The sequence below is a fragment of the Bemisia tabaci genome, chromosome 6 (genome assembly GCF_918797505.1).
Source record: "Bemisia tabaci chromosome 6, PGI_BMITA_v3".
In the NCBI taxonomy this organism is placed as follows: Eukaryota; Metazoa; Arthropoda; class Insecta; order Hemiptera; family Aleyrodidae; genus Bemisia; species Bemisia tabaci.
Window position 1 is genome coordinate 51,550,650 of NC_092798.1, and position 26,587 is coordinate 51,577,236.

General features: G+C 38.7%; 2 protein-coding genes across 12 annotated transcripts; one reads left to right on the forward strand and one right to left on the reverse strand.

The window, feature by feature from the left end:
• Positions 1-815: 815 nt before the first annotated feature.
• LOC109042024 (toll-like receptor 2) lies at positions 816-25,978 on the reverse strand. Of its 8 annotated transcripts, none has more exons than XM_072301911.1 (7): positions 25,504-25,978; positions 23,795-24,488; positions 19,713-19,910; positions 17,773-17,951; positions 15,630-15,840; positions 14,671-14,852; positions 816-4,241 (listed from the first exon to the last, which is right to left on the reverse strand). In XM_072301911.1, exons 2-7 carry the CDS (start codon positions 24,191-24,193, stop codon positions 3,956-3,958), a joined length of 1,455 nt encoding a protein of 484 aa, XP_072158012.1. In that variant the 5' UTR covers positions 24,194-24,488; positions 25,504-25,978; the 3' UTR covers positions 816-3,955. The 8 variants fall into 8 exon arrangements, with proteins under 8 accessions (XP_072158012.1, XP_072158010.1, XP_072158011.1 ...); XM_072301909.1 differs by having other exon boundaries at positions 23,795-24,523; XM_072301910.1 differs by having other exon boundaries at positions 23,795-24,523; positions 25,499-25,978.
• Positions 6,340-14,006, forward strand: LOC109042025 (uncharacterized). 4 transcript variants are annotated; one of them, XM_019058574.2, is made up of 5 exons: positions 6,340-6,465; positions 8,174-8,367; positions 10,726-10,858; positions 12,213-12,511; positions 12,984-14,006. In XM_019058574.2, the coding sequence occupies exons 2-5, from the start codon at positions 8,221-8,223 to the stop codon at positions 13,122-13,124; spliced, it is 720 nt and encodes a 239-aa protein (XP_018914119.2). In that variant the 5' UTR covers positions 6,340-6,465; positions 8,174-8,220; the 3' UTR covers positions 13,125-14,006. The 4 variants fall into 4 exon arrangements, with proteins under 4 accessions (XP_018914119.2, XP_018914118.2, XP_072158014.1 ...); XM_019058573.2 differs by having other exon boundaries at positions 6,349-6,465; positions 8,201-8,367; XM_072301913.1 differs by lacking the exon at positions 6,340-6,465 and adding an exon at positions 6,489-6,640.
• Positions 25,979-26,587: the final 609 nt, after the last annotated feature.

The window sequence follows — 26,587 nt, forward strand, 5'->3', positions numbered from 1 at the left end:
ACGGTAACAATCTGAGACGCCTGTAATTTCACGAGAGGCAACAGTAGATACACTTGACTTGTCTTAACTCGTGGTGCCATATCGGTGGTGAAACTTCAGAAATGCGTATCTGCGTTTGCGGCCTTGCAGACTTCCTGTCATACCTATTTTTTGCTTGGAAAACTACTGAAAGTCATTTTTTAAAAATTTCCATGATTTTTTTTCTCTTTATAACAAAACCTAGCAAACGGAATACCGATGGCAAGAGAACGGAACCACGCATATCCATTGTGGAGTTTCAAAATCGCTGCTCCTAATTTGTTTTTCTGTAGAGAAACAATTCAACTTGATTATTTGAGATTTATACGGAGTCATCTGTTAACAACGAGAAAAATTCATGGAAGTTTTCGATGAATTACGATGACTAGTTTTTCAAGTAAACCACGAAGAATGACAGAAAGCCTGCAACATCGACCGGAGATAAGTGGTTTTGCTCTTTGGTCATGGATAGACATATACGTTGTAAAAAAATTACTCAAATTGCAAAATAATAATGGTATTTACTGTAAAAATTCTAAAACTAACTTTGTACTTAAAAAAAAAGTAGAATCTATATTTCACCTTTCCTAGAAATGAACAATTTTGATCAGAAGTAAGAGTACGAAAGTCAGGAAAATAAAACGGAATTTATGGTACTATAGGTATCATAAACACGAGTTTACTTAAATACATGTACTGTTTTTAAGTCAAGATATTTTTTTGTTGTCCTGAAACATAGTGCAAATAAAGGCTCTTCGAGTAGAAATGGCCCAAGCTGAACAGAATAGGGCCAACCAATATTTTTTTTTTCAAAATTTCATCATGTCGAAGGCGACAGGAGTAGATTTACAATTCAATCTACAACATTTGAATCAGTTCAAGTTTCTTTCCAGTATGCTCTGGTTCCTTTCTAAGTGACTCGAATCGATAATCAACATGACTATAATTACAGGAAAATTTTCCCCTGGAAAAAAATATCAAAATAAAAATTTACATCTTATTGTGTAAGTTGAACCTTTCTCGATTTGCTCAAATTTAAGTGAATGTGTTGCAACTTAGGAGGAAAGAGCGAGGACTAAAGTAGGACGGTTTCTTGACTAGAAATTTTACAAAGGAATACTTAAAATATGCTCTAGTGTTTCGATATATGCAAACGTTTCTTTTTTATCTAGAGCACTTGGCAAGAAAGTATATAATGAATTTGACTGGGTAGGGGGAGGGGTTCATAATTGAAACAATTTCTTGATGATATCATTAATGCAAACCCCTTCTTGTCCAATAATTGAAATCCGTTAAATTCCTCAACTTAAAATTCCACCAATTCCTCTTCAAAACTTTAAACTTAAGATGTTTGCCAGATAAAATAGTTTTAATCACGGAAATGGCTTCACCGTGCATTCACAAACAATTGTTAAGGAATAAGTTCGCGACCCATTGGCAGTATTATGATGTATCTTGAATTCAACCTCGTAAAAATTCCTACGATTGCTTCTTCTTCAATGACAGTAAGACAACTTATTGATTTACTTAGCGGTACAACAGAGATGACTCATTGGGACAGAAAGATGGGGGCGAAGAAAACCATTGACTGATTTGCCCATCTAGAGTAATCAGCACCTTCATAACTGTTTGTCGCGGCAAACCATTAATACATTTAAGATGAATATGCTAAACATCAGTGCCTCTTCACTTTTTTGGATCTGCAAGACAGATATCCGCAGAGTGTGTATGATTGGGTAGCTTTCAGGGGTTTCAGGACATTTTGTCAACGATTTTTTGTCCGCGCACCTTTTTTGTCCGGTAGTTAACGCCCGCACGTAAAATAAGCAACGGTGACTTGGTCCAAGCGTTATATTTTAGTTGGTATGTAAAATTATATTGACAATATGGAAATTGAGAGTGAAGGAGGTGTTGTTATGGTTGCTCATTTTCTAAATGAAATGTTATTACTTTCTCCTTTTGAATCATCTTTTTAAATTGTCATTGGTGAATATTTGATTTTATTTCTATCCTTAAAATATTGAATGTACAATATACCTTATATATGTATAGGTACTTTTTTTTATTTTTTCTCTACGAAATTATTACTTCATTTTGAAAACATTTATATTTTTAAAACGTGACAAATATTTGTAAAACCTTTTCCAAGCGACCATAATCTCAATAAGCCGCAGTTGTGCCGACAGAAACTGCAAAAATGAATAAGAGAGAAAAAAAACCAAGAAGCACGCAATCTTTAGTTTTAACCCATTTGTTCATCGATCTTTTAGAGTCAAATACGTCAAATTTTGAGCGTTTCGTTGCGCGTACACCTCGCTACAGCACAATAAAAGCACAAAATGTAAAAGAAAAAATTAAAGTGCTTTGGAAATCATTAAAGTTGACACGGAACCACCAATATTTAAAAAACACACATTATATTATTATTCTCCTTTGATAAATTTGTACATATTTTTTCCCATCAATTTAAATGAGAATAATCAATGCAGAGTGTGCTAACATTTCAAAATCATGAGTTAAAAAACGCTGACTATGCGAGTATAAATATTATAGCCAAACAGAGCGGAGCGGCGTGCTGCCAGCGCGAGAGGCTCACTGGCGCCTACAAACCTAAGTGGATACTTCACGCATTGCACAATGCTTGAAGTATCCACTTAGGTTTGTAGGCGCCAATGCGCGTCTCGCGCTGGCCGCCCGCCCGCCGTGCGGCGGCGCCTAAAGCAACTAAGGGTGTCACAACAAAGGTGTTGCACAGTATTATACGAAATTGAACGTATTAAGAATGACAGGCATCCTTTAAAAGTGCAGATCTTTCCTCGCAAAATAAATCAAGATACTTATCGTACACAAGAAAAATCTAAGAGCCTTTAGCTGAGGCAAATATAGAGGTTTATCCAGTTCAGGTTTAACAAGGTGGGAATTTCTTGAAAGATAATTAAGTCCTGTTACACCAAAGAGGTGTAGAGAGTTTTGGTGAATTTTGTTTCATGGAATTGACGCTCCCCCATTTTTACCAAAACACTCAACTATATATTATTCTCCGTTGGACCAAACAGACAAAACAAAAAAACAAGCAAACCCTCATTCTTCCAAGACATTATATATTATCATCCAAAAACGTCGTGAGCAATTGTCGTTTGTATTTACATGTGGGCAAATTAACTTTGGGTCTCAACTGGCACGTGGACCAAAACTCTCGTGCCGAAAAAACGCGTAGACGTAAATTACTGGGAAAAACAAGTGCGCGGACAAAGAATCGTTGACGAATTGTCCTGTAACCCTTTCAGAGGCAACCCATCGACCAAATATTTGTCCCGTTCGTGCGTTTGTAAGTATAGAGGTGTATGAACTTTTACAGGTTGTTCGGAGAGGGTTGATTCCCATGGTGGTTTTACGAGGTTCTGTGCAGGAGGGAGACTCTCAAATCTTGGAATAAAGCTACGTAATTTTAGCGTATTTGAAGCGCATGCATTTCCAACATTCGACGAGGAAAAGAAGTAGAGAGCTTTGTTATTGGTCGCAAATTACTGGAGGAAATAACAAGACGGGGAATTTTGGCTGTCGGTGTGTTTTCCAACCATTCTCCACATCAACGGGTCACTAAACCATAAACGAATTTTAAATTGAAAATGCACGAAAAAAATTAAATTGCTGATTTAACAATTCAATTGCTAAAAAAATTGACTACAATGTTTCAATGTAGATTTTACAAAAAAAAATGCTTCTTTAACCACCCCCGTGGTTAAGTTAGCTTACAATAGTGGTTAAAGTAGCATTTTTGTGTTTTGAAATCTACGTTGAAATATTGCAGTCACTTTTTTTAGCAATTGAATTGTTAAATCACCAATTTAATTTTTCCGTGTACATTTGGCTGAAGGTAAGTGACGTTAAATAAAAAGATTTAGTGACCCACTGTCGGAGCCTTTGACTAATATGATCACGTGAAGAGGTGTTGTTCGGTGGGTTTGTAGTAAGTTCGGATGTAGTGGATGTTGCGGGTGGCGAAGTTGCGACGGTAGTAAAGGACGAGCCCCATGGCAAGCGGGATGAGAGCCACGACCAAGATCACGATCCAGACGAGGAGAGTGGCATCCTTCTCCGGTTGGTGGTTGTAGTAGTCCAGGCATCGCATGTGGTAGTCCAGAGACGAAAGCTCCCGCATGTTCTGTCCCAACATCTCCACTGGTTCTTGGCATCTGAGCGAAAAAGAAGGGTCATCAAAACTGCATTCATGAGAAAATAAATTGAAAAATATAGTTATATTCAATGCAAATAATGAAATCACATTGATGTATCGGTGACAACATCGTTGCTGTGCACAATTTGGATTCTTTTGTAAAATTTGGACCTGGATACATAAATGTAGAATTTCACGAATTTTGTTTTAAATGTGGAAATAAACTGACAGACGGAAGAAACACCTAGAATTAGTGGAAACCCGATTTTTAATTTTTTTAAAAATTATCACGGTGCCAACTTTAAAGTTTCTTATCAAATTTTCACATATTTATTACAGATTTCTCACTCAGCCGATCTTGAGCTTGATTGGTACATCATTTTTATGAGCTTTTCTTACAACCAGTAGAGGAAATTTTCATAATACTCCAAACGGTATTCCATTCTGCACCTCTGCTTCTGAAGCGACAAATCTTATTGTCAGCTTATTATACAGGGTTATCCAAAAGTCACTGACCACCCCTGTAACTTTTTTCCAAATTGAGATAGAAGTTTGAAACTTTGGGAATGTTCCTCGGTCTAAAGTAGCAACTTTTTGGTCCCCCCAAAATTTTGGGGGGCGGCCCCCCTAAGGGGGGCGGGGGCTAACTTTTTTTTTTCAAATGGCAACCCCCCTTTTGTGATACCTCATTCGAAAGATAATAAAAAAAGAAAATTTTTGGCGCAAACCGCAAGTCAAAATGTTGATTTTTGACAAAATGGCGGCCGGTCAAAGTTCAAAATGGCGGAAATTTGGCATCTCCGTTTTTTATTGGCGGATTGGTCTGAAACTCGGAATCTAAGGGTTTTTTGGGACGAGAAAGACGATTCTGGCATCGGTTTTCCAGAAAAGTCAGTCCTTTTCAAAATGGCGGCGGTCAAAATGGCGGCCTAGAGCGAGAAGTGGATATTTAGGCTGCTTATCGTTGGATTTGCATGAAACTTGGTATCCGGGGGTATTTCGGCACGAGAAGAACGAATCTTTCATTGGATATCTGAAATTCCGAAAAATTTCAAAATGGCGGCGAAAAAGTGGCGAGAAATCAGTTTTACGGCTGTTTACCAATGGATTTGCATGAAATTCGATATCCTGGTGGTTTTTGGCTGGATAAAAAGAAATCTTTCATTAATTCTTGAAATACTAAATAATCGATATCGCATTTCATGCAAATACATCGGTAAACAGCCGTAAAACTGATTTCTCGCCACTTTTTCGCCGCCATTTTGAAATTTTTCGGAATTTCAGATATCCAATGAAAGATTCGTTCTTCTCGTGCCGAAATACCCCCGGATACCAAGTTTCATGCAAATCCAACGATAAGCAGCCTAAATATCCACTTCTCGCTCTAGCGCCATTTGACCGCCGCCATTTTGAAAAGGACTGACTTTTCTGGAAAACCGATGCCAGAATCGTCTTTCTCGTCCCAAAAAACCCTTAGATTCCGAGTTTCAGACCAATCCGCCAATAAAAAACGGAGATGCCAAATTTCCGCCATTTTGAACTTTGACCGGCCGCCATTTTGTCAAAAATCAACATTTTGACTTGCGGTTTGCGCCAAAAATTTTCTTTTTTTATTATCTTTCGAATGAGGTATCACAAAAGGGGGGTTGCCATTTGAAAAAAAAAAGTTAGCCCCCGCCCCCCTTAGGGGGGCCGCCCCCCAAAATTTTGGGGGGACCAAAAAGTTGCTACTTTAGACCGAGGAACATTCCCAAAGTTTCAAACTTCTATCTCAATTTGGAAAAAAGTTACAGGGGTGGTCAGTGACTTTTGGATAACCCTGTATGAGGGACTTGATGGACAAAGCGCATAAGTGCAATTTTTGCTATTTCAAGAAATTCGTATTAAAAGTTTCAAATTACATGGAGCCTTATGGCAGCAAGGAAGTTTAAACTAACTTTTTGATGCTTTAAAGTTAGATTTTAGTTGTGAATTCTTCACAGAATATACTTTCCAACTAGGATTAGTTGAGTTCATGTATATCTCAATTTTTTTAAAAACTGCTCTTAAGCGCCTTGTCACGCAAGCCCCTCATATCTGATTATATCAGGCACTGTAAATAAGTGACCACACTCAATGGTGTGATAATGAATGAGACCAGGCAACAGCGAATGAAGATCAGCTGGTTCGAAGGACTGGTCCGAGCTCGCTGATTACGTATGTATGTTATCAACCAGTAGCGTGTTTTGTTTCTGAATCGCAGCAGCTCCAAAATCCTCTGTAGTGGCAAAGTGAGTATAATTCTCTTAAAGTGTTAAGTGTTTCTTTTCAGATGTCAGTGTTTCAATATTAAACAATTGATAATTATGAATCACGTGGTTTGGACATGGGTGCTGTGTGTTTGCAATATTCATTAAGAGAATACTCTTGAGTAAACAGGAAAATCGACACAAAATTGGACTTTTTGTAAGAGTATCTCTGTCATGCTTTCGTTTCCCGCACGATGGAACGTAACTAGTTCGTTTCGCTGTTCCCAGGAGACAGGAACGTAAGTCCATTCCAAGGTTGCAAATAGACTGAAACAATGCAATTTTTTACAGGGATGTACCTGTGCAGTTTTGGTCCAAAATGTGTCCAATTTTTGCATGAGATCAGAGGAAAAATCAGTGTAATTTTCAGTTAGGAGTCCCGAAGATTATCCCGGTAAAAATGCAATTTGCGAGGAGGAATTTGGCAACATTGAAATTTAGTTACGTTCCTTCGTGAAGGGACGACGATTTGATTCATGTTAGATGATGAGGAGGAAAATGAAAGCATTCTCAGTCTCAGTCGATGTTTCTTCCCTATAGGACCGGGGCTGCAATGAAAATAGATGTCTGCAGCAGAAATCTGTAGGAGCGGTTTCTTTACTTTTTATTCTTACAAATTGTTCCGTAATTGTTTTAAAATCCGAACATTCGTGAGGGTTAGTGCGCAGATACGACTGGTGTGAACCTCCCAATGATCGAATGAGGGAGATTATAACAAATATCAAATCAAAACATGGCAAACTTAATCCTAAATTATATAAAATCACAAATTCTTCGATATTTTGGGTACATGGTGGCAAAAACAATTCAAATCTTGTGCCTTAAGGTCCTGGACGTCCTTCACAAGTGTTAAATATTTTTCCGCTTCCAGCAGAGAATACGTCAATTTGGCCGAGCTACCTTTGTTATCACCAGAATGAGTGGTAAAATGAAAAGGTATGAAAAGGAGTTGAGTAGATCAGTTTAGCTAAACAATAATTGTCAAAAGTAAATATCAAAAATAACGCCTTCGATGCGCCATCCGTCAGCGAGGCTGAATCAGGATTATTACTCATGCATATAAGGAATGTATCGAGCTAAGTACGTGCATAGCATAAAATCAGATGATTTTTGCTTGCTCAGTACGACTCTCGCAATTTGGTAACAATGGATTGGTTCTAGATATTTCAATCCATGTAAAACAATCGATATTCATCGAAGCAGGCGGCCTCACTCAAAATCGATTATTTATAATGAATGTAAGTACAGGAATAACAGTGTTACCAATTTGATGAATTCGCCACTATGCTTACTGCGTTTTCAAACCTTAATGCCTGATTGGGTCATACGTCTTCTCACGTCTCTATTGGCATGTAAAATAAAAATATTTTCACCACTGTTCGATTTTGAAACACCACTGATTGCGCACATTTGCCGCTGTTAAAAGCTTTGAATACCGGGAAAGAAATCAAAATATAAGAAGTACCCTTTAAAAAAACCAATCTTAGAGGCAGTATAATTAGTATACTATCATCATGGACTTGCATAAAAATTTGAGAATTTTCAGAGTTCCCAACATACAAAACAAATTTTTCCCCTTCGGCTCCAAATTGTTCATCTCACCGACTAGGGAAGAGATTATCAATTGAGTCAAATCGCCGCAAATCAATATTTAATTTTGTCTACCGTGCGTGCCCACCTATTGTTTCAGATTAACTCGCTTAGTTTGTATGTTTAGTACAATTATAGCAATCTGTAATGGCCAAGTTGGAGGTGGAGTCTGGCGTTGTCGGAGATAAATACAGATCCTTCATATCTGATGAGGCTGACACAACTCTTTGGAGACACGGTGGCCCACCAATCTACACCGATGTCAACAAGCTTTTTGAAGAAGGTCGCACCAAGGTATCGTCACTCTATTCGTTTGAATAAGATGAAAGAAAATAACTTTGAAAATTGCCTTTAAGAGACGTCATGTGGTCGAAAAGTCGTGCGATCATATGGTCCACATGTGAAAATAAGGATAAGGTTTCGCTATTTCTGACTCATTTAGAAAGCACCTATCTGCACAGGGAAACAAATAGCACATGCGTCAGCGGTATACGCTTCGCAAATTACTGCTATAGTCCGAGATGATAAAGCGCCTTCATATTCATCTGTATGCAACAGGGACATCCGTTCAGAATTGAATGAAAATTTTTGGCGCGGTATATTTTATTATGCATTTAAACTTATAGTTTATGTTTCAGTTAATGTTGAAAAGTTTTTCGAGAATTCCTCATGAAGAGAACATAAAACACAAACCTCAATTTGTAACAATATTTTTTAAAGAGCTAAAATATTTTTCAACGTGTATTATTTTCAATTCGCCTTCAGCTGCGTCCGCAACAATTGATGTTGCGAATATGTTATGCGTACTGATCTCAGCTCATTACATCCTTGACTCTCTGAAGGCGTTCAAAGTGAGTCGGTGCAAACGAGAGAAATATTTTCTCTCCTGAGCAACTAGTTAGTGCTTAAGAACGGATACATTCCTCTCCTGAGCGCAAAGTGGTTGCTCGGGTGAGAAAATTTTTATCTCGAAAACAACTCTTTAATGCAGAGGAGAGACATTTTTCCTGTCCTGGGCAACTACATGGTGCAAAGGAGAGACATTTTTTCTCTCCTGAGCAACTCGTTAGTACTTAGGAGCGGATAAATTGCTCCCCTTAGCGCGAACTAGTTGCTCGGGAGAGAAAAAATTTCTCTCGAAAACAACTCTTCGACAATATTTTTTAAAAAGCTAAAATGTTTTTCAACGTGTATTATACGGTTTTTTTCAATTCGCCTTCAGCTGCGTCCGCAGCAATTGTTGTTGCAAATATGTTGTGCGAGCTGATTTCAGGTAATTACATACTCGACTCTCTGAAGGCGTTTTATGTGCTAAAATGGCGCAGTCTGTCGGAGAACCTACGAAGTAGGGATTGAGAGAATCACTCCATCTGACTTCCGTTGTTCTCCAACAGGGTGCTCTTCTTGCGCACATAAAACGCCTTCAGAGAGTCGAGTATGTAATGAACACGCACAACACATTCGTAACAACACTTGCTGCAGGCGCAGTTGAAGGCGAATTGCTTTCGAACATAAAACGCCTTCAGAGAGTGAAGTATGTAATGGGCTGCAATCAGCACACACAACAAACACGTAACAAAAATTGCTGCAGACGCAACAGAAGGCGAATTGTTCTGTTAAAAAAAAAAAAAGAGTATGATAGGTAGTCTGCAAGTAACAAGAGGGCATGTATTCGATCGACATGAATCGAACGAAAAATAAAACCGTGAATCGGTCATCACCGATTCAATGGACAAATAAATGATATGGATGATAATGAAAATGATAATGAAAATATAAATGGATCAAAATGAGCAGAAAACTTGCATATAAAAATTTCAAATCGCGATTTCTCGAAATTAGGATTAGCGAAGATTTTGATTTTTCACGATGTTGAGTACACACATACCATAGACTCACCCCTTGCAAACAGTTTTTGGGTAAATTTTTGTCGCATTTGTTTTTTGTTTTTTTTTTTTTGTTTTTTTTTTTTTTTACTTCAAGACCGGCGTGCATGAGTGTTAAGAATTTTTAGCGTTGAAATAAAATATTGGCAAAAATTCTAATCCTTAGAGCATGGTTTTCCTACAGCTCGGCAATTATTGAACCTCCCTAAACATCAGTCCTTCTCAAAAAATATCTTCATGAATTCTCTTACGGTGTAGGTATCTGTATATTCTTATTATACATTTCAAAGAAAATACCTGCACGTCTGTGAAAAAATCCACAGCACATGGCACAATTATTATTATTTTTTTACTTTTTTTGTGAAATTCTCAAATTGCATTCGATTAATACGTATGCATATACATGCGCGCCCAGATATTTGCAATGCCAAGGAAAAACGCCGCATGAACTTTCAGTCACGACGTTCCATCAGACGTTACCAAATTTCTTTTGATAAAGGACGACTTTCCTGGTAAACTAACAAATACTGTCCTTCCAATTTTTCAGATTATTTTGGTCGCAATCTCACCGAAAGTTCCTAATAATTTGAAGAAAATTTTTTCATGACTTCCCCTGAAAAATATCGGAGGAAATTTGGCGACTCTCGAATGTTCTTACGGCGTTTTTCCTTAGCACGGCAGATATCATGTCCGGTTTTTCTTTATTCCTGATTCGCTCCTGTCAGGATCTTTACGTTCATACAATATGCAGTGTTGCATTTTGCAGGAGTGGCCCAAAGGATCACTTGAAGAGACAGTGCAGAACGCGATAAAATCATGGGAGATGGAACTTTCACATAAAACTCGCTTGAAAGATTTTAGGACGATAAATCCGGAGAAGTTCAAGCTTTTTGTTAATGGTGAGCAAAATTTTAAATTGAGGATTAAGAGCCATCTAAACTCCTCTTTATATATTTGCTGTGGCACTATGTGTGCTTAGTTTTAGAATTGACCAAGCTTTGACTAGTTTAGGTCATTTTTATTGAAGTATCGGCAGTTGGACAATATTTGCTTGAGTAAGCAAACTGTTTTTTCTAAAATCAGATTACATGTCGACGGTGTAAGTCGGCAATCGCATAACTCGGTTTGCAATGTCGCAGACTTCCTGTCATACTTTATTTTTCAAACATAAAACTCCTCGACGGCAATTCTTTAAAACTGCCGTGATTTTTCTTCATTGTGCGGAGAAAATTCTGCAAAAATTTCAAGGAATGATGTAAATTTATTCTCCTTTAACAAAATAACATAGAGAGCGGAGATTTTCAGACACAGCAAACGAGATATGTGATTGCGGACTTATGCCGTCGATGTGCAGATTTTTATATTATTATTTTTATTTAATTATTTGTATTACTTCGGATCAATGCATACTTTTTCTTCTTTTCTTCGAGCAAAAAAACATAAAACAAACGAACAAGAATGTTATAGTTTAAGCCGCGCGACCGCATAAGGTGCCAAAAAACACGGGAAAAAATTAATGTTGATTTAGCATTTCTACAGTTAAAATAATGTGCGACAATTTTCATATGTTGATTTTACATCAAAAAAGTGTTAACTTAACATTGAATATGTTACCGTGGACGCAATTAACGTATCATTTTTTATTGTAAAATACCTAAGCATTTGTCGTACATTTTATTAACATCATAAATGATATTGCTAAAGCAACATTAATTTTTTTCCGTGATTACTGCTGACTCATGCTTCTACTGTCCAGTGATATGTATCTCTCACTCATCAGGATCTTGTCGACAGCGATGTCCCCTACCTTAATTAGGTAGGCTAATAATACCCGTAAAATCATAGAAATCAGTCAATCATAGAGCTTATGGTCAATTCAATTCACGACGAAGTCCTCCGTGACCCAAATCCATCAAACATCACCTATTAACACCTAAAAACATGGCTTGAAGCAATATCACCAACACTAAGCGACTTCGCGCATCATGAAGAGTGCTAGCAATATCGGAGCGCCTTCAATTTTTAAGTATGCAACACTGACATCCTTTGAGTGCGAATAGTTGTATCCGCTGATTGCGACTATTGTCGCGTGACGCCCTATGGTCAAGTGTCATAAAGGGAATTTGAAGGGGGGGGGGTTAAGGGTTGATACGATACTTCAAACGTAGAGAGATCCCTCAAACATTGAAAAATTATTATAGATGCACATTCTATAGATGATCAATATTTAATCGCATCTTTCATCATTCTCAGGAAGAGAGGGCTTGTCTGGGGAGGAGACTCTACGTGTTGGAAGTTATAATGCGCTGCTTGCGAACTCTCTGCCGAAGGAACTGAAGTATTACAAAGCTGACGAAGAAACATTTGAATCATCTCACGAGGCGTTCAGATCAGCTTTCCCGCGTGGATTTGCATGGGAGGTGATCCAAGTTTATAGCGGACCACCTGAAATTGCTTTTAAATTTAGACACTGGGGTTTCTTCGAAGGTCCTTTCAAACGACATGCTCCGTCAAAAAAAATGGTCGAATTCTACGGTTTAGGAACCCTCAAGGTATTCATTTTCCTCATCTATAAGTTTAAGCTCAATCAATAAATAAATCTAAATTACAAAAGGAGAAAAAATGAAAATAGGACCACTGAAAATTAAAGTACGAACGCCTAAAACAGGATTTCTTCTCAGAGATATCTTTGAATTTTTTTGTTAGAACAAGGAAAAATTAATTTTTGGTTTCCTTTTTCAGTATATATTTTTATGATGTAGTTTTGAATTCATAGGTATGTAGTTGATTGTTCATGAAAAGTTGCAAGTAAACAAAATAATTGAGATTTAAACAATGCTTCATTGATGATGTAATGCAAAAAAAAACCGATGAAAACATTTTATATTTAGGCTTCGATGTTAGTATCCAAATTCTGTAAAATTTACATTCTTATCTAAGAAGCGCATAATCACGCGTTAGAGTTATTAGAATTTTAACTTTTAGATTGAATACATCACCATAACTTTCCCTTCAATATTTCAGGTTGACGGTTCTCTGAAAGTGGAAGAAGCAGAGATTTACTACGACCCAGCGGAATTAATGGGAGACCTTCTCTCGGGACCGAAATTTGAAGATGACACCAAATCTTCAGAGCGTCCTCAAGGATGTCCACTCTCCAAATGATTCCGATTTAAATTTGAACTAATTTTACTTTTCCTGTGATCTAATGGTAAATTGAGAACCTTACTTCTGAGTTATTCAGCATAGAAAAGTATTTCGTCCACTAAGAAAGAATTGCCGCGCATGACGATGCCATTCTATTTTTATGCTTGAAACGTAATCAGATTTGATATTTTACTTAGTTCCTGTCTGCTCGTAGCTATTTTTGCACCAATGCGCGATGTTGTAACAGCAATGTTTTGCGAAATCCGGGTGTTAATACGGGTACTTGATATCACTGAAGAAAAAATGAAGTTGATGTAACATTCTGGATGTAAAAAAAGTGTGCGACAACTTATAGTATGCTGAATTACCCTTTGCAGCAATTAGTTTAGGAATGTCAAGATGTAAAACTAACTGCTGTGGCAGGTAATTTAGCATTTTATAAGTTCTACGCACTTTTTTTACAACCAGAATGGTAAATCAACTGAACTTTTTTTCGGTGTAAGACAGAGGTTCCTAAATCCATAAAAAAAGTTTTCGGAAAAAATTAATTACAATTATATGTATTCAAAAAGGTGCTTTTGTATTCTTTTTTTGTATTCTTATTTTTTGTTCCACTTTTCAAATAGCGACTTTCTGCACGTTCGTATTATAATATTGTAAGCACATAAATGAATAATATTATGATTTACTATAAACTGAAGTTATTTCAAATTATTTCGGTCTTCTCGTGATAGGCTTTATTTGATCGATAAACAAGAGTTTTGAGGGCTAAGAAACCGAATAGAAGGCTGCATTTACCGATCGTTGAAATTTTGTGAAAAATACTTGACTCGTTATCATCAGTTAGATCAGATTTTATTTTTACTCGTTAATTTTGCTAAAATAATTACTTTCCTTTAATACATTTCTGGTTTTTTCTTCTTCTTTTTTTCATTTTATTCTCGAAATTTTGACCGTAATGGGAGGAACGAGGATTTTTCCAGGGCGCAGAGGGGTCTGGAGACAAAGAACAGCACCCCGTCAAAGGAGGTCTAGATGGGCTTCCCTGGCTTCAAAGACGATTTTGGTACCAGTGGCGAGGCGTTAAAGATCGATAATCGATATTTATCCATTTGAAGCTGTATTACAGAATCAATTAAGGTGTTCGTTGCGAACACCCTCATGATCGATCCTTTTCCATAAGTTTAAATGACAGATCAATCGATATATCGCGAAGTACGTCACGCCACTGCTTGTTACCTCCCCGGGGAAAAATCCGCTATGTCTCAGGAGCGATTTACCGTTCACACCGATGAATCAATTCAAATGCACTTTCAAATATGAAAGAAATATCATTACTTTATCCAACAAAATCCCTTACATTTTCTAAAGGGTCCGAGCAAATTTTTCTAGAGGGGGGGGGGGGGGGGCACTAGACAGCTAGGACCCGAAAACCTCTCTACTTTCGTACATGTTTACCGTTTCCCCAACTTCGTTTCCCGTAGAAAAAAGTAATTTTCAGGATGTATGAAAAAATTCAACACATGCAGAAATGATATAAGAAAAATTATGAAAAATAACGTACATTATATCCATGGCAGTATCGAGATTGGCTTTACGCATGATCGGAATCAGACTGGTTACGATCCACTGATTCTCACAATCGCAGCTCCAGTCATTCCCTCGTAGATCTATCACATCCAGTTTGTCCCACTGGTCGAGGAATTCCTGATCCAGGTATCTCAGTCTATTGTTATCCAGAATGAGCTGCAAAAAAGAAGAGAAAAAAATTCATGACGATTCATAAAGGACGTTTCTTATTTTGGTGGAAATGGGCCCTCTAGAGGGGGGAGGGGGGTCTTAACATATTTACCATGAACTTTCCAGCCCATCTCCTCACCTCACCACCAAGAGCAATGTCAAATTCTCTATCGGCAAGCTGATTAATTGAAACCATATTCTATTTTTGCCCCCGTATCTGTTTTCTCTGATCATAGATACTAATTCTATGCAGTATGGCCCCCGTGATAATGATGATATGAGAAAACAAGGGAGGCGGAAAACAAGAATAAAAAATTAATAAAAATTAAACAAATTCGTAAAAACCTGAGACCCACAAGATGGTGGCCGGGATTCGAGAGGGGGAAAACATTCTCGAATCTTGGTCACCATCATGTAGATCTCAGATTTCCCCCGAAATTGCTTAATTTTTAGTTTATTTTCCGACTGAAAATGGCTTAGTTTTGAGCCGAAACGTCTCGGCGTTTTGCTGTGTATTTTTAGCTTTGTTTCCAGTTTTCCCCTTCTTTTTCTATGTTTCCCTGATCTTTGCCTTAAGTACTTTCACGTCTTAAACTGTCAATATATACTCCTTACACAATCAACACTTCTCGTAGATCAATTTTCTTTAAATATAAAACCAAGGAAGTGGCCATGAATCGAAACGATTGCGTTACTTATCCTTGTCTTGATACTTCATACCATAAACACACAGTCACTGAATTCGAATTTTTAAAAATTTGAAAGAAGCGTAGTAGTAAGTACCTTCTTCAAAGGAGGCCATGTTTCGCTTTGTTCTTCTCCAATAGTAGGTGTACTCAGCGCGGCCTTATCTATCTCTACCAATCTGTCATTGTGGGAACAGTGAAGTTCCTGTAGAGCAGGTAATCCATTTAAGCCCCCTTTCTCGATTTTCTTGAGCAAGGGCATCCAGCTGATGTGGAGAACTTCCAACTTTGGTAAGGCTGGGAAGCTCCTACGCATGGAAAAATAGAAGAAAAAAACATTTAAATGTGTAGTGACTGAATAGGTAGAATTAGGAGACGGGATTATATTTGTATTGAGAATTTTGAAAAAATACCTGAGTGCAATAGTCCAGGACTGCTAATTATGTCACATGGGCGTGAAATGAAAAAGAGAGGATGAAGTCTAGATAGAAGAAAAAGAAGGGAATGAAAAAGGAAGAAAAAGAGGAGGAGAAAGAAGGAGATTAAGAAGACGAAAAAGAAAAGGAAGAATACAAGATCAGGAGGAAGAGGCAGGAGACTCATGAAAAGATAAAGATATAGCATAAGAGGAAGGAAATAAAGAAGAAGAAATTCCTCCTCTTTTTAGGCCTCTGATGCCTTTTTTCCGTTTTCTACTTCTCTTCCTTTTTCCTTTTTCAAATTTATATCTTATCCATTTGACATACGTGATGAGTTCTACATTCCTGCTTTCACACATTTTTTCCAAATTCTCGGCTATAGTTGTGACCCTATTGAGGCTTAACTGTCTCTAAATGGCAAATATGATGGAAGATAAGGTTAGAGCAACGGCAAAATGGGTTTCTGACTCGTTAAATTAACCCAGGAAGTGACATGACGCACATTAATACGAGCAAAAATTTAAACTCTGATTACGGTAAAGGTACAAATACGTCACGTTTGCAATTTATCAGATAACGCTAGGTAATGCCATTGCGTGATGTCATTCATTCATTTATGTCAGTTACTCGTGAAAGTTGTCACCTCATCTGGGCTGAACTTATCAGTCCCTAAATAAGCCAAAAATGTCGGTCGCTCTTGACAGAATTACAGAAATTGATTAATTTGTAAGCTAAAAATTTATTTTCGCGTTCATTGAGATGCGCGGGATTTTTTACACTGAAAGTTTGATGAGGAATTAGGCAACAAAGCTATGATTATTTGTGATCTTCTGTTTTATTTTTTACCATCGTGTTTATGACAAGTTCTTTGACCTGAAAATTGAATGCTTCGCACGAGAGTGCTCTGCAGATTTTAAAACGCTTGCGACAGCCAATGGTCTCGAAGATAGGTTTGCCTTTTGTGTCGCCGATTGTTTAATTCATCTTACAAAGGTTGTTGGTTCACGCTTCCAATTTTAACTCTGACTTTTGATTTTTATTGATGGGTTCTTTAAAATGACTGAGCTATTGATTAACAATCTCTTTCGTCCTTGAAGTAATTTTTTCTTACCACGTGAACAGAAGTTCCGGGTCATTTGCATTAGGAAACAAGAAAATTAATTGTGAAGAAAATAAAGCAAAAAAAAAAAGAGAGAAATGAAATAAAAAGGGCGTTTTCCAGGCTTTAATGAAAGGAAACTGGAATCAATAGCCAAACAAGTTAATCTAGAAAAATCCAGCCGTACTTCATTTTATTTTCCTTTATTAGAACCAGATTAAAAAGAAAGTAAACATCCGTTTCAATGCGAGGGGTGACAAAAAAGCCAAATTGCCTAATCCTGTGTGGGATGCCAATTCAGGACCTTGCGTGATGCAGATTCAACCACCGCACCATGAGAGGCCTGTTCTGTCTTGCTAGGTAAAATTGACGTAAAAGTATTCGGATGTTGCCAATTTTTTTTCTTTGAAACTATTTATTTTTTTAGGAAAGTTACGAACATTTTTCTTTGAAATTATCAGACTTTTCAGATCAAATTACAAATGAAATCCTTTAAAAAAATCGGAGGAGAATATTCACAAATTTTCCTGATTTTTTTTAAGGAAATTTGACAACGCTTGATGGCCCACTCGGCGTTTTTACTGAGCGCAGCAGTGTTCTATCGTTAATAGCTGATTAAAAAATTATTTTTTACGATTTAAAGAGGCCCAGGAATCCCATTATAAAGCAAATGGCAGTTGGAAGGAAACATAAGGAAAATCTTGTCGAAACTTGGAGATTACCTGACAACCTCAATTGGATTGCTGTCAAGAATGAGATGTTTTAAGGCATGTGAGTCACCTAATCCTTCGGGCACGGATGTGAAATTGTTCCGCGAAAGGTTGATCGTCGACAGATTGCGTGGTGTGTGTAGCATGCGTTCTGGAATCTCGCTGATTCCCGTATTGGACAGGTCCAGAGTCTGGAAGTCATTTCAGAAAACTCAATTGAAAGAGGTAAAGGGCAATGAAAGGCGGATCTGCACTGATTTTACTTTTTTTTAAAAAAGAAAAATATTCATCAGTTTTTCAGTATGACGAGATATTACGATTAGTTTTCTTTTCAAATAAATAAAACGTTACTGGAGGTCTTTGAACGTTTCAATGGGAAGAAGCATTTTGAGAAAAACCACGTGTCTCGTTAGGGGTGTTTGAAAATCTCCACTGCAATTTTATTTTTTTTTTAAGGAGAAAAAATTGGACCGCGTTAAGCAGAAAGGGAGCAAGCCACTTCAGCTATAGTCTTTAGCTGGGCAATTTAATTTTTTAAATACAAACTGTTGTGCGGATTTTTGTGCGAATTTCAGCGAATTTCCTGCTTAGCACGAAGTAAATTCCTTAAAATTTTCAAAGGAATCCGCAACAGCGTTCTCTTGTAAAAAATGTAATTGCCCAGTTGAATTTGACAATAGCTTGTGTGGCTTGGTTCTTTTTCGCTAAACGCGGTCCAATTGGCATCATTCCTTGAACTTTTCGCAGAATTTTCTTCACACAGAGAAGAATAATCTCGGCAGTTTTTAAAAATTTTCGTTGTGTAGTTTTCCATTTAAAGAATGAAGTAAGACAGGAAATCTGCACCGTAAAAAATCTGAGATGGTGGTTGCGAACTTACAACGTCGATTTGTCATACATAGCGATTGATATGTGATGAAGTCACGCAAAGCAGGATGTGAGGTGGGGGTGGAGGGGGGGGGGGCTCTCAATAGCTATAGGTAGTGCCATGCTAATTAAAAACGCCACCATAATTTTTCCCAAAAAATATTTATTTCTGATAAATGCTATGAATTGTTTCCATGAGATTTTCATGTATTTTAGATTAAATGCTGGAAAAATCTTCAGAAACTTTCAAAGGAAAATGTTCACAAGTTTCTGCCTTGATTTGAATTTTATTATAAAAAATTTGGCACGAGCCGAATGTTCACAGGGTGTTTTTCCTTAGCACGGCGGTGTACCACAGCCTAAGTTCATCATTTGAAGCAGAGGACACAAAACAATTCCATCGATCAATGATGAGGTAATATAACGAAAGACATTGCTAAAAAGGAGAGAAAATCGGCGCGCCTTCAATATTTTATGTATGCAATATGGACACCCGTCGAGTAGATATAGTCGTATCAAATATCATCAACGAGCGTATGAACGTCAGTGCGCCTTCATTTCTTTGTTTATGCAATGAGGACATCCGTTGAGCAAGTTTAGTTGCATCAACAGCCTTCTCATCAACGTCTCATCCCTGCGTCTATCAACCGACGTAATTTTGTCAACGGAGGTTGTTTCATCCTGCCTAATTATTCGTCGACTAGAGGGCGCAATAGTCTCTCTCTCTCCGTGTTTATTTGATTTGTACTACGTGCGAGAACCAAGGTGTAAAATTAACACAGCACCCTGCATCCTGTTGTTGCTAATGATGGAAATAAAAATCGCAGGCCTCAACAAACAATAAATCAGGCTTCTTCAATAAGATAGAAAGAAAACGAAGTAATCATAAGTGTATCGTTAATGAATAATTATGATACCTAGCAATAATATATCTCAAACGTTTCATAACGTCGCAATAATCGATGCCTTGATGATTCTTGAAGAATTATTATCTAATGTTTTTCAAAAGTGAGAAAGAGCCATGGCAAATGAAAAATTCAAGTTCAAATTAAAAATTAAGCTGTTAGGTTTTAGAAATCACTCACGTGCAATGAAAAGATGGAGGACAAAGCGATGATCGTAGGTTTGTCAATATGCTTCAAAGGATTAGATTCGAGAATCAAAGATTCTAAATTGGGGAGATGTTCGAAAACATCAGGATGCAATGTGTGTAAATCGTTATGCCCGAGTCGCAGGACCCTTAAATTGTGCATCGGTTGATACTCGTTGGCCATGTACATACCCTGCAAATGAAAGAAAAACATTTCAATGGACAGAAGCAGGACTAAAAATGAGATCAGGTGGAATGATAAACATACCTACCTGGAACTGCGGAAGTTCCATGGGTATGTTGTTAGGAAGACATGTATTAAGATATATATTAATGGACCAGTATGAAGTTCTAAATATGTTCGTCATATTTAACCAATCGATGCTTGCAATCATACTTTCGGCACTTATCGCTTGGATAACATGAAGGCGTAAGCAAACATTGAGATGAGCCCGAAAAACCATTGAATTGTATGGAAGACAGGGTTCTTTGCAGGGTGCAGTTACACCCTTTGTGACCGTATTTGCGGCTTATGCAGCCGTACCTACTTTTGGTTCATATTGCTGAGAATGACTGAATAACTGAAAATGACTGCATTTTCTCTAATGTTTTTATTTTTTTATACTAAACTAAGCAACATTGAAACTGGAAATTTTGAGGGTATAAGACTCATAATCTAGAGTAAATACACAAAAAGTTAGGATGCATCAAGTAGTATATTTCTCTGTTACAAAAATATGAAATAGAGAAAGTTAGGCAACGTAAAATGCATAAATCCGTTCGTGTATATATACACATAAAAACACGTTTATGTAAAGAAAAATCAATTATTCATACGTAGTTCCTGCAACTAGTCAAAGTAGACAATTTCTCGTTAGTTATCGGTTTGGGTAACCTCCGTCAGTAAAAGAGAGACTGTTTGTTCAATGCCTAAACATCAATCACAACACATCTCATTTTTTGGGGAGCTTGCCTAACATTCTTGGATGAGTGTGTGTGGCATTAATTATTGAGGACGTATCGAGATATGATGAGCCAATACTGGGCGTAAAAGTAGAGGCGGCTAACTAAATATGACTGTGCCAACAGAAAGGTCAGAATCAGCTACATCCAGTGTTGCACCTATCATTTCGCTATCAGCGTATCATTTTTAATGGCGAGGATTGCGCACATTCAGATTTTTGTTGAGAGCTGAGGGTTCAAAAAAATTGAAGCTGAGAACGTCGAGAAGAGAGGGGGTCGGATTATTACGTACTTTTCATCCTCAATTTGATATTTAGGAGAAAATACTCTTTCCGATCGAAGCATCAGAATGGGCTGTACGACGTTTTTTAAAAAAAATTGAGGACATGTCGCAGGCAATTTAGAAAACGCCGGCAATTTGCACGAGGTTCATGTTTTATGCAGATGAAACGCAATGTTGCACATCGGTATAATGAAGGTTTGATGGGTAATGAATAACGGTCGAATGGCTTGTTATGCGATTTATCGTTTGATCTACCATTTAAACCTACAGAAAAGGATCGATAAACAGGATGTTTGCAACGAACACTTTAATAATAGATTCTTCAACACAGCTTCAAATGAGGAAATATCGATAGAAGATCATTAAAACCTCGCCACTGATGGGTAATGTGCCTTCGTATTAATGATCTCGTCTTGGAGTGCCTTCATTTCGTGTGATACTATACGCGCTGACACGGAGTTAGTTTAGTTGCATGTCCGATCTAAACCCAACTAAGGTCACAGATTTTCTCACAAGCTCTCCAGAGCGTGCCTGTTGCTAGCATGCATTTTCGGAGGAAAAATTGCTCATTTATGCTCAGGGAAAAGTAATCAGCACTCAAATCTTGGTTATTTATTCCTGATTTTTATGCTTTTCTATTTATACGCCAGTGGCTTGCAAATTTCCGGGGATTGCGTTGCTTGCTCACGTCTCCATTCTCAAGTCATCGAATTCTATTCGTTGAACAGGTTTAATGGCTTATGTGGTGGAGTCAGGTAAAATTAAAGAACAAATAGCTGTTGCCTGCTTCAGCAACGATTTATTCTAGACGCATATTTAACATCATTGACGATGAAATTTATATTTTAAAATTTTGACCCGATGTTCCAAGAATTATTGAAAAGCATTATTTGAGACGAAAACTGTAAATCAATATCCTTGACCCAAAATCGATTTATTCGCTATTCAGAGCAATTTTTGTAGGGGTCGGACAAAATGTGCGTGAAGGTGAAAACTCAAATTGTTCAATCAAGCAAAAACACAGTTTAGGATCAAGATTATTGCTTTTTTTGGATGCTAAATAATTATTAATAATTGTGTTGATAATCCCGCCAACGTGCCTTCAAAATCCTGTATAAAAAAGGTGCCTCATTATGGGGAGAAAAATCTTATTGAGGTACCAATTTTTTTCTCAGACCCGAAACGGGTTTGCAGTTCCTTCTTGATTAGTAGTAACTAGTGTTGCACCAAACAGCATCTCTCGTGAGAAAAAAATGTGTGCCCGGCTGAGCTTTTTTTCCTCTTGAAATCAATTTTAGAATGACTTTGAATACACGTTGGCGTAATCACTTACACTCTTTCCAAAACGACTCTTCGTGCATTGAACCTCTATCTGTTTTGCTGTAACTTTTCAATACTTTCAAGAATATTTGCTCAAAATTTCACGCCATCATTCGCATTATTAATGATGTTTTAAGAGTGAAACTAGATACTTTCGATGAGTGCATAACAGAGCTGGTAGACGTGAACATTGAACAACGCATTTCTCGTGAGTCTCAGTTTTCTGTCATGAAGTCAATGATAGTATTTTACAGTATTTCTTATGTCAAACGTGGTGAACGCGCAATGCGTGAAGTATTCCTACAATCGTGTAGACGCTAATATGCGCTGAGCGCGCACCGTGGTATACGTGCAATGCGTGAGGTATTCCTGCAGTCTTGAAGGCGCTAATATATTTACCTTTTCTAAGTTGATGCGTTTTTGCTTAAACGAACTACGTTGCACACTCTATGCACATAGTTCTTTTTAGCAGTTTAGTTGTTTTTTAGTTGATCTCCTGTTGTCGTTTAGTTAGTTCCAGTTGTGGTATAATTATCTCATTTCCTTCCACCTTAAGGCAGAGAGTACTTGGATTGCATTTTGCAGAAAGGAACCACTAGCATTGCAATGTTGCTAAGATTGTGCAACTTCTTTTGTCTTGGAGGAAAAACCTGATTATCCATTAATAGTTTCTATTTTACTCGCTAAAAACTGTAAATTTCAGACAAAAATTACCATCTGAATTTCATAGTTTTTCACGATTTCCGCAATTTTATTGCAAAAGATGAAGTTGCACAATCTTAGCATCATTGCAATGCTAGTGGTTCCTTTTTGCAAAATGCAATCCACTTGTTGTCTGTCGCCATCACGTCATCTCCCAGACGAAGGAACGTGAATTTATTCCTAGGTTGCCAAACTAACTCAAACAATTAATTTTTTTCACAAAAATGTATCCCTGCCATTTTTATCTAAAATTTGTCTGATTTTCGCATGAAATTTGAGGAAAATTCAGATAGATTTTCAGTCAGAAATGGCCGCGGTTCTGCCCGTTAATATGCAATTTGCGAGGGGAAATTTAGCAAAATTTAAATGAAGTTACATTTCTTCGTGAGGATAACAACGATCTGACTTTTCACCTTGCGGGCCCTTCCTCTGACTCCATCTCGCGCGGACGTATTTAAAGTAAAAGGAACTACTTCTATCGTGACATGGGCCTTGTCACGCATGTATTCTTATTAGACTTAGGGGCCCTGTCATAATGTAGATAGTTCCTTTCCGTTAAAATACGTTCATAACAGCCGCCATGGCTTGCACTTCAGAATCGACAACGCCCCCCCCCCCCCCCACCCTCGCATCAATTGGACGTATTTCTATCAAACGGAACTATGTGCATTATGACGTGAGCCCTGTTATGCATATATGCTTATGGGTCTCAGGGCTCATGTCTTCATGCATATAGTTCCGTTTGGCAGAAATACGTCCAATTTACATGCTCCCCGATGCGCAATACGCAAGCTCCAAAACAAACAAACCTTAAAGACATGCGGCTTCAGCTTATCGGAAGTCAAGAGGTTATGACTCAAGTCGAGCATCTCCAGGAGTGGCAGGTTGGCGAACGCGCCGACTTTAATTTCGGCGATCCTGTTCTCGTTGAGTCGCAACGTCCTCCAGTAGGCCAGCGGAAAGTCCGTCTCTACTTTCTCTATGTGGTTGAGCATGAAGTTGGCCTCCGTGTAGTTCCTCAAAGGTAGCCGGAGAACGATATTGAAAGTGTCGGATGACGTCACGGAGCAGTCGAGAATGCCCTCGCGGCAGTCGCAGACGTTGCACTCGGTCGGATGCGCCGCGGATGTCGCGCCTTCGATCCACTTGACCGGCAGCACGCAGAGCAGCGCCAGGTGCGCCAGGAGAACACGCATCTCGGGCGTCATCGAGACATTCAGCGCGGGAGTGCCGGCCGGCGATGAATATGAATCAGCGTGACGTAGAATTACGTGACGCAATCACATCCGAAACGGTTTTTGTGGCTCTGGAGGAAGGAAGGCAACGGCGCGATGGAGTGGCTGTAATTTTGCAGTCGCCGGTCTGTAGCGAACTGTGCGACGCAAGTGCACTGGGATTATCGTCACGTGCACTTGTAATTAATTCTCACCGCGGAAATGTTTCGATGGCGTTCAGATAAGACCTAGGTACCTCGATTTTATCGTTTCTTGTGATAAGAACGAACTTTTAAGAAAACTTGAAGGAACTCGAGTTGAGAACTATGGAAGGAACAATTCAAGTTATTGGTGGAACGTTAATCGCACACTACTCTGCAGTATTTCATTGAGAAGCCGAGGATGTTGGAGGTTGATGACCCTGTTTCGTTTTTTTTTTTTTTTTTTTTTTTTTTTTTTTTTTTTTTTTTTTTTTTGAATTAACTAATGGAAGGCTTGTAGGACAATACGCATAAGTGCAGTTTTTGCTGTTTCGAGAAATACACGTTTGAAGTTTCGAAATTACATGGATCCTTATGGCAGAAGGAAAGTTCAAACCGACATTTTGATGCTTAAAAATTGGAATTTAGGAGCGAATTTCTCACAGAAAATGCATGAAGACTTGAAATCATCATTAATGTCTCAGTTTTTTCAAAAACTGGTCTTGTGCGCCTTGTCCTCCAAGCCCATCAAATGAGATATTTGCAGGAAAATTTGTCAGAGGGGGTGCTTTTTAAATTCTGCGGGTCACTTTTTTGCTCGCACATTTTAGTTTAAAGTTCGATAAAATCAAAAGCAAACGCGTAATTTTTTCGCGCCCTATATCTCAAAGAAGTCACTGAACTTCTTTAGCTGCGGCACTTTTTATTCACTATGATTTGCAATAATTTACAGTAAAAAAAAACTCCTATTCGTTAATGTCGGTTTAAACCCGTAATCGAGCATCGAAATCATCGCTAACAACGTCAAACTAATCCTATCAACATCAAACCCCTCTAAATACTGCAGAGTAATGCGCAACATATGCTCACTATCAAACCGGCAATTTCATCGGCTTCCCATTTTCTGTTTCAATTAATCTGCCCACTCATCGAACACACGTATTTCATCATCAAACCGTGATTATCAAACGATTTAAACACATTTCAATCCAGCACTATCAGGAGCAAAACGCTCCTCACCCTCGCTTCAACACCATCCATTCAGATCATAAAACCCCCGTTTTTTCACACACACACGCGTTTTAAAATCAGATTCCACCTCACCGTCCGCACGAACTCGAGACTTGCACTGGGATTGCACGTGATTGCACAGGGTTTCGCACGCGATTGTACCTGATTGCACAGGGTTCGGCGCGTGATTGGAGGAGGGTCGACGCGGGGTTTCAGGAGGGCGGAAGCGGAAACACGCGGGTTCGGATCCGTGGCGCGGGACACAATGGCGGTCAACGCACAACGAGATCGGCGGCGCTACGAATTACGAGCGATTCCTCGACTTTCAAGTGGGGAGATAAGATAGAGGCTGGAGGTGCGCCCGCTGGGAGCCCATGGCACCCGCCCGAACGGTCATATAGGTCTTAAGTATGCTGCGCTATTACCCGTTTATCACCGATAAGCGGGCCGGAGAGAATAGGCGCTAACACCTCGGAATCGTGAAATGGATCGTCTGTGACACAATTTTTTGCTTCTCGGCGTCGCGTCGCGCGGGCGCGGGAGTGGTGACTCATCGACGGCGCGGCGCGGCGTCGCTTTGTTTACTAACCTTGTCGCCGCGGCGCGGCCCGATGCAAGCCCCAGGCCCGATCGCATCGCTTCCATCTTCGTTTCACTCTCACTTGGCTCAGGTGAACGTAGACGGCGCGGCGTGTCCGTGGCTCCCGACGTCCATGTGACCGGCCACGCAACTTCCTCGGATACCCCTCCCCCTCCCCCTCCCCCTCCACTTGCGGCGGAAAACCGCACGCTGTTGGTCCGACTCGGGCAGCAAGGTCCTCGCGGGTGAGTGCTTCGAGGCTGGTTCTGCCTCTTCGCGTTGTGATGTAAGCCGCAATCCGACTCTCATAGATGAGCCATGATTTGGATTGCATTTTGCAATTTGGAACTATAGATTCTGACGCGGTTTAAAAACAACGTATGTGCCATTGCTTCCCCTATGCACATAAGTCTTCTTTCAGATGAGCCAGAATCTATGGTTCTAAATTGCAAAATGCAGTCCATTTGACTGCATTTTGAAACGAGGAATCTCCGATAGAAGTACGATGCCGTGCTAAGCTGCTATGCTAAGGTAAAACGCCGTATGAGCCTTCAGGCGTTGCCAAATTTCCTTCAACAAATCACGAATTTTCGGGAC

Bases quoted from the DNA above. Each gene is read 5' to 3' on its own strand.
- LOC109042025 (XM_019058574.2), top strand. From the start codon at position 8,221: ATGGCCAAGTTGGAGGTGGAGTCTGGCGTTGTCGGAGATAAATACAGA. The intron at 8,368-10,725 runs GTATCGTCACTC...TGCATTTTGCAG, and splicing joins TTGAAGAAGGTCGCACCAAG to GAGTGGCCCAAAGGATCACT. The intron at 12,512-12,983 runs GTATTCATTTTC...TCAATATTTCAG, and splicing joins ACGGTTTAGGAACCCTCAAG to GTTGACGGTTCTCTGAAAGT.
- LOC109042024 (XM_072301911.1), bottom strand. From the start codon at position 24,193: ATGACGCCCGAGATGCGTGTTCTCCTGGCGCACCTGGCGCTGCTCTGC. The intron at 17,952-19,712 runs GTGAGTGATTTC...AATGACTTCCAG, and splicing joins CCTCCATCTTTTCATTGCAC to ACTCTGGACCTGTCCAATAC. The intron at 15,841-17,772 runs GTAATCTCCAAG...TTCCATGCGTAG, and splicing joins AATCCAATTGAGGTTGTCAG to GAGCTTCCCAGCCTTACCAA.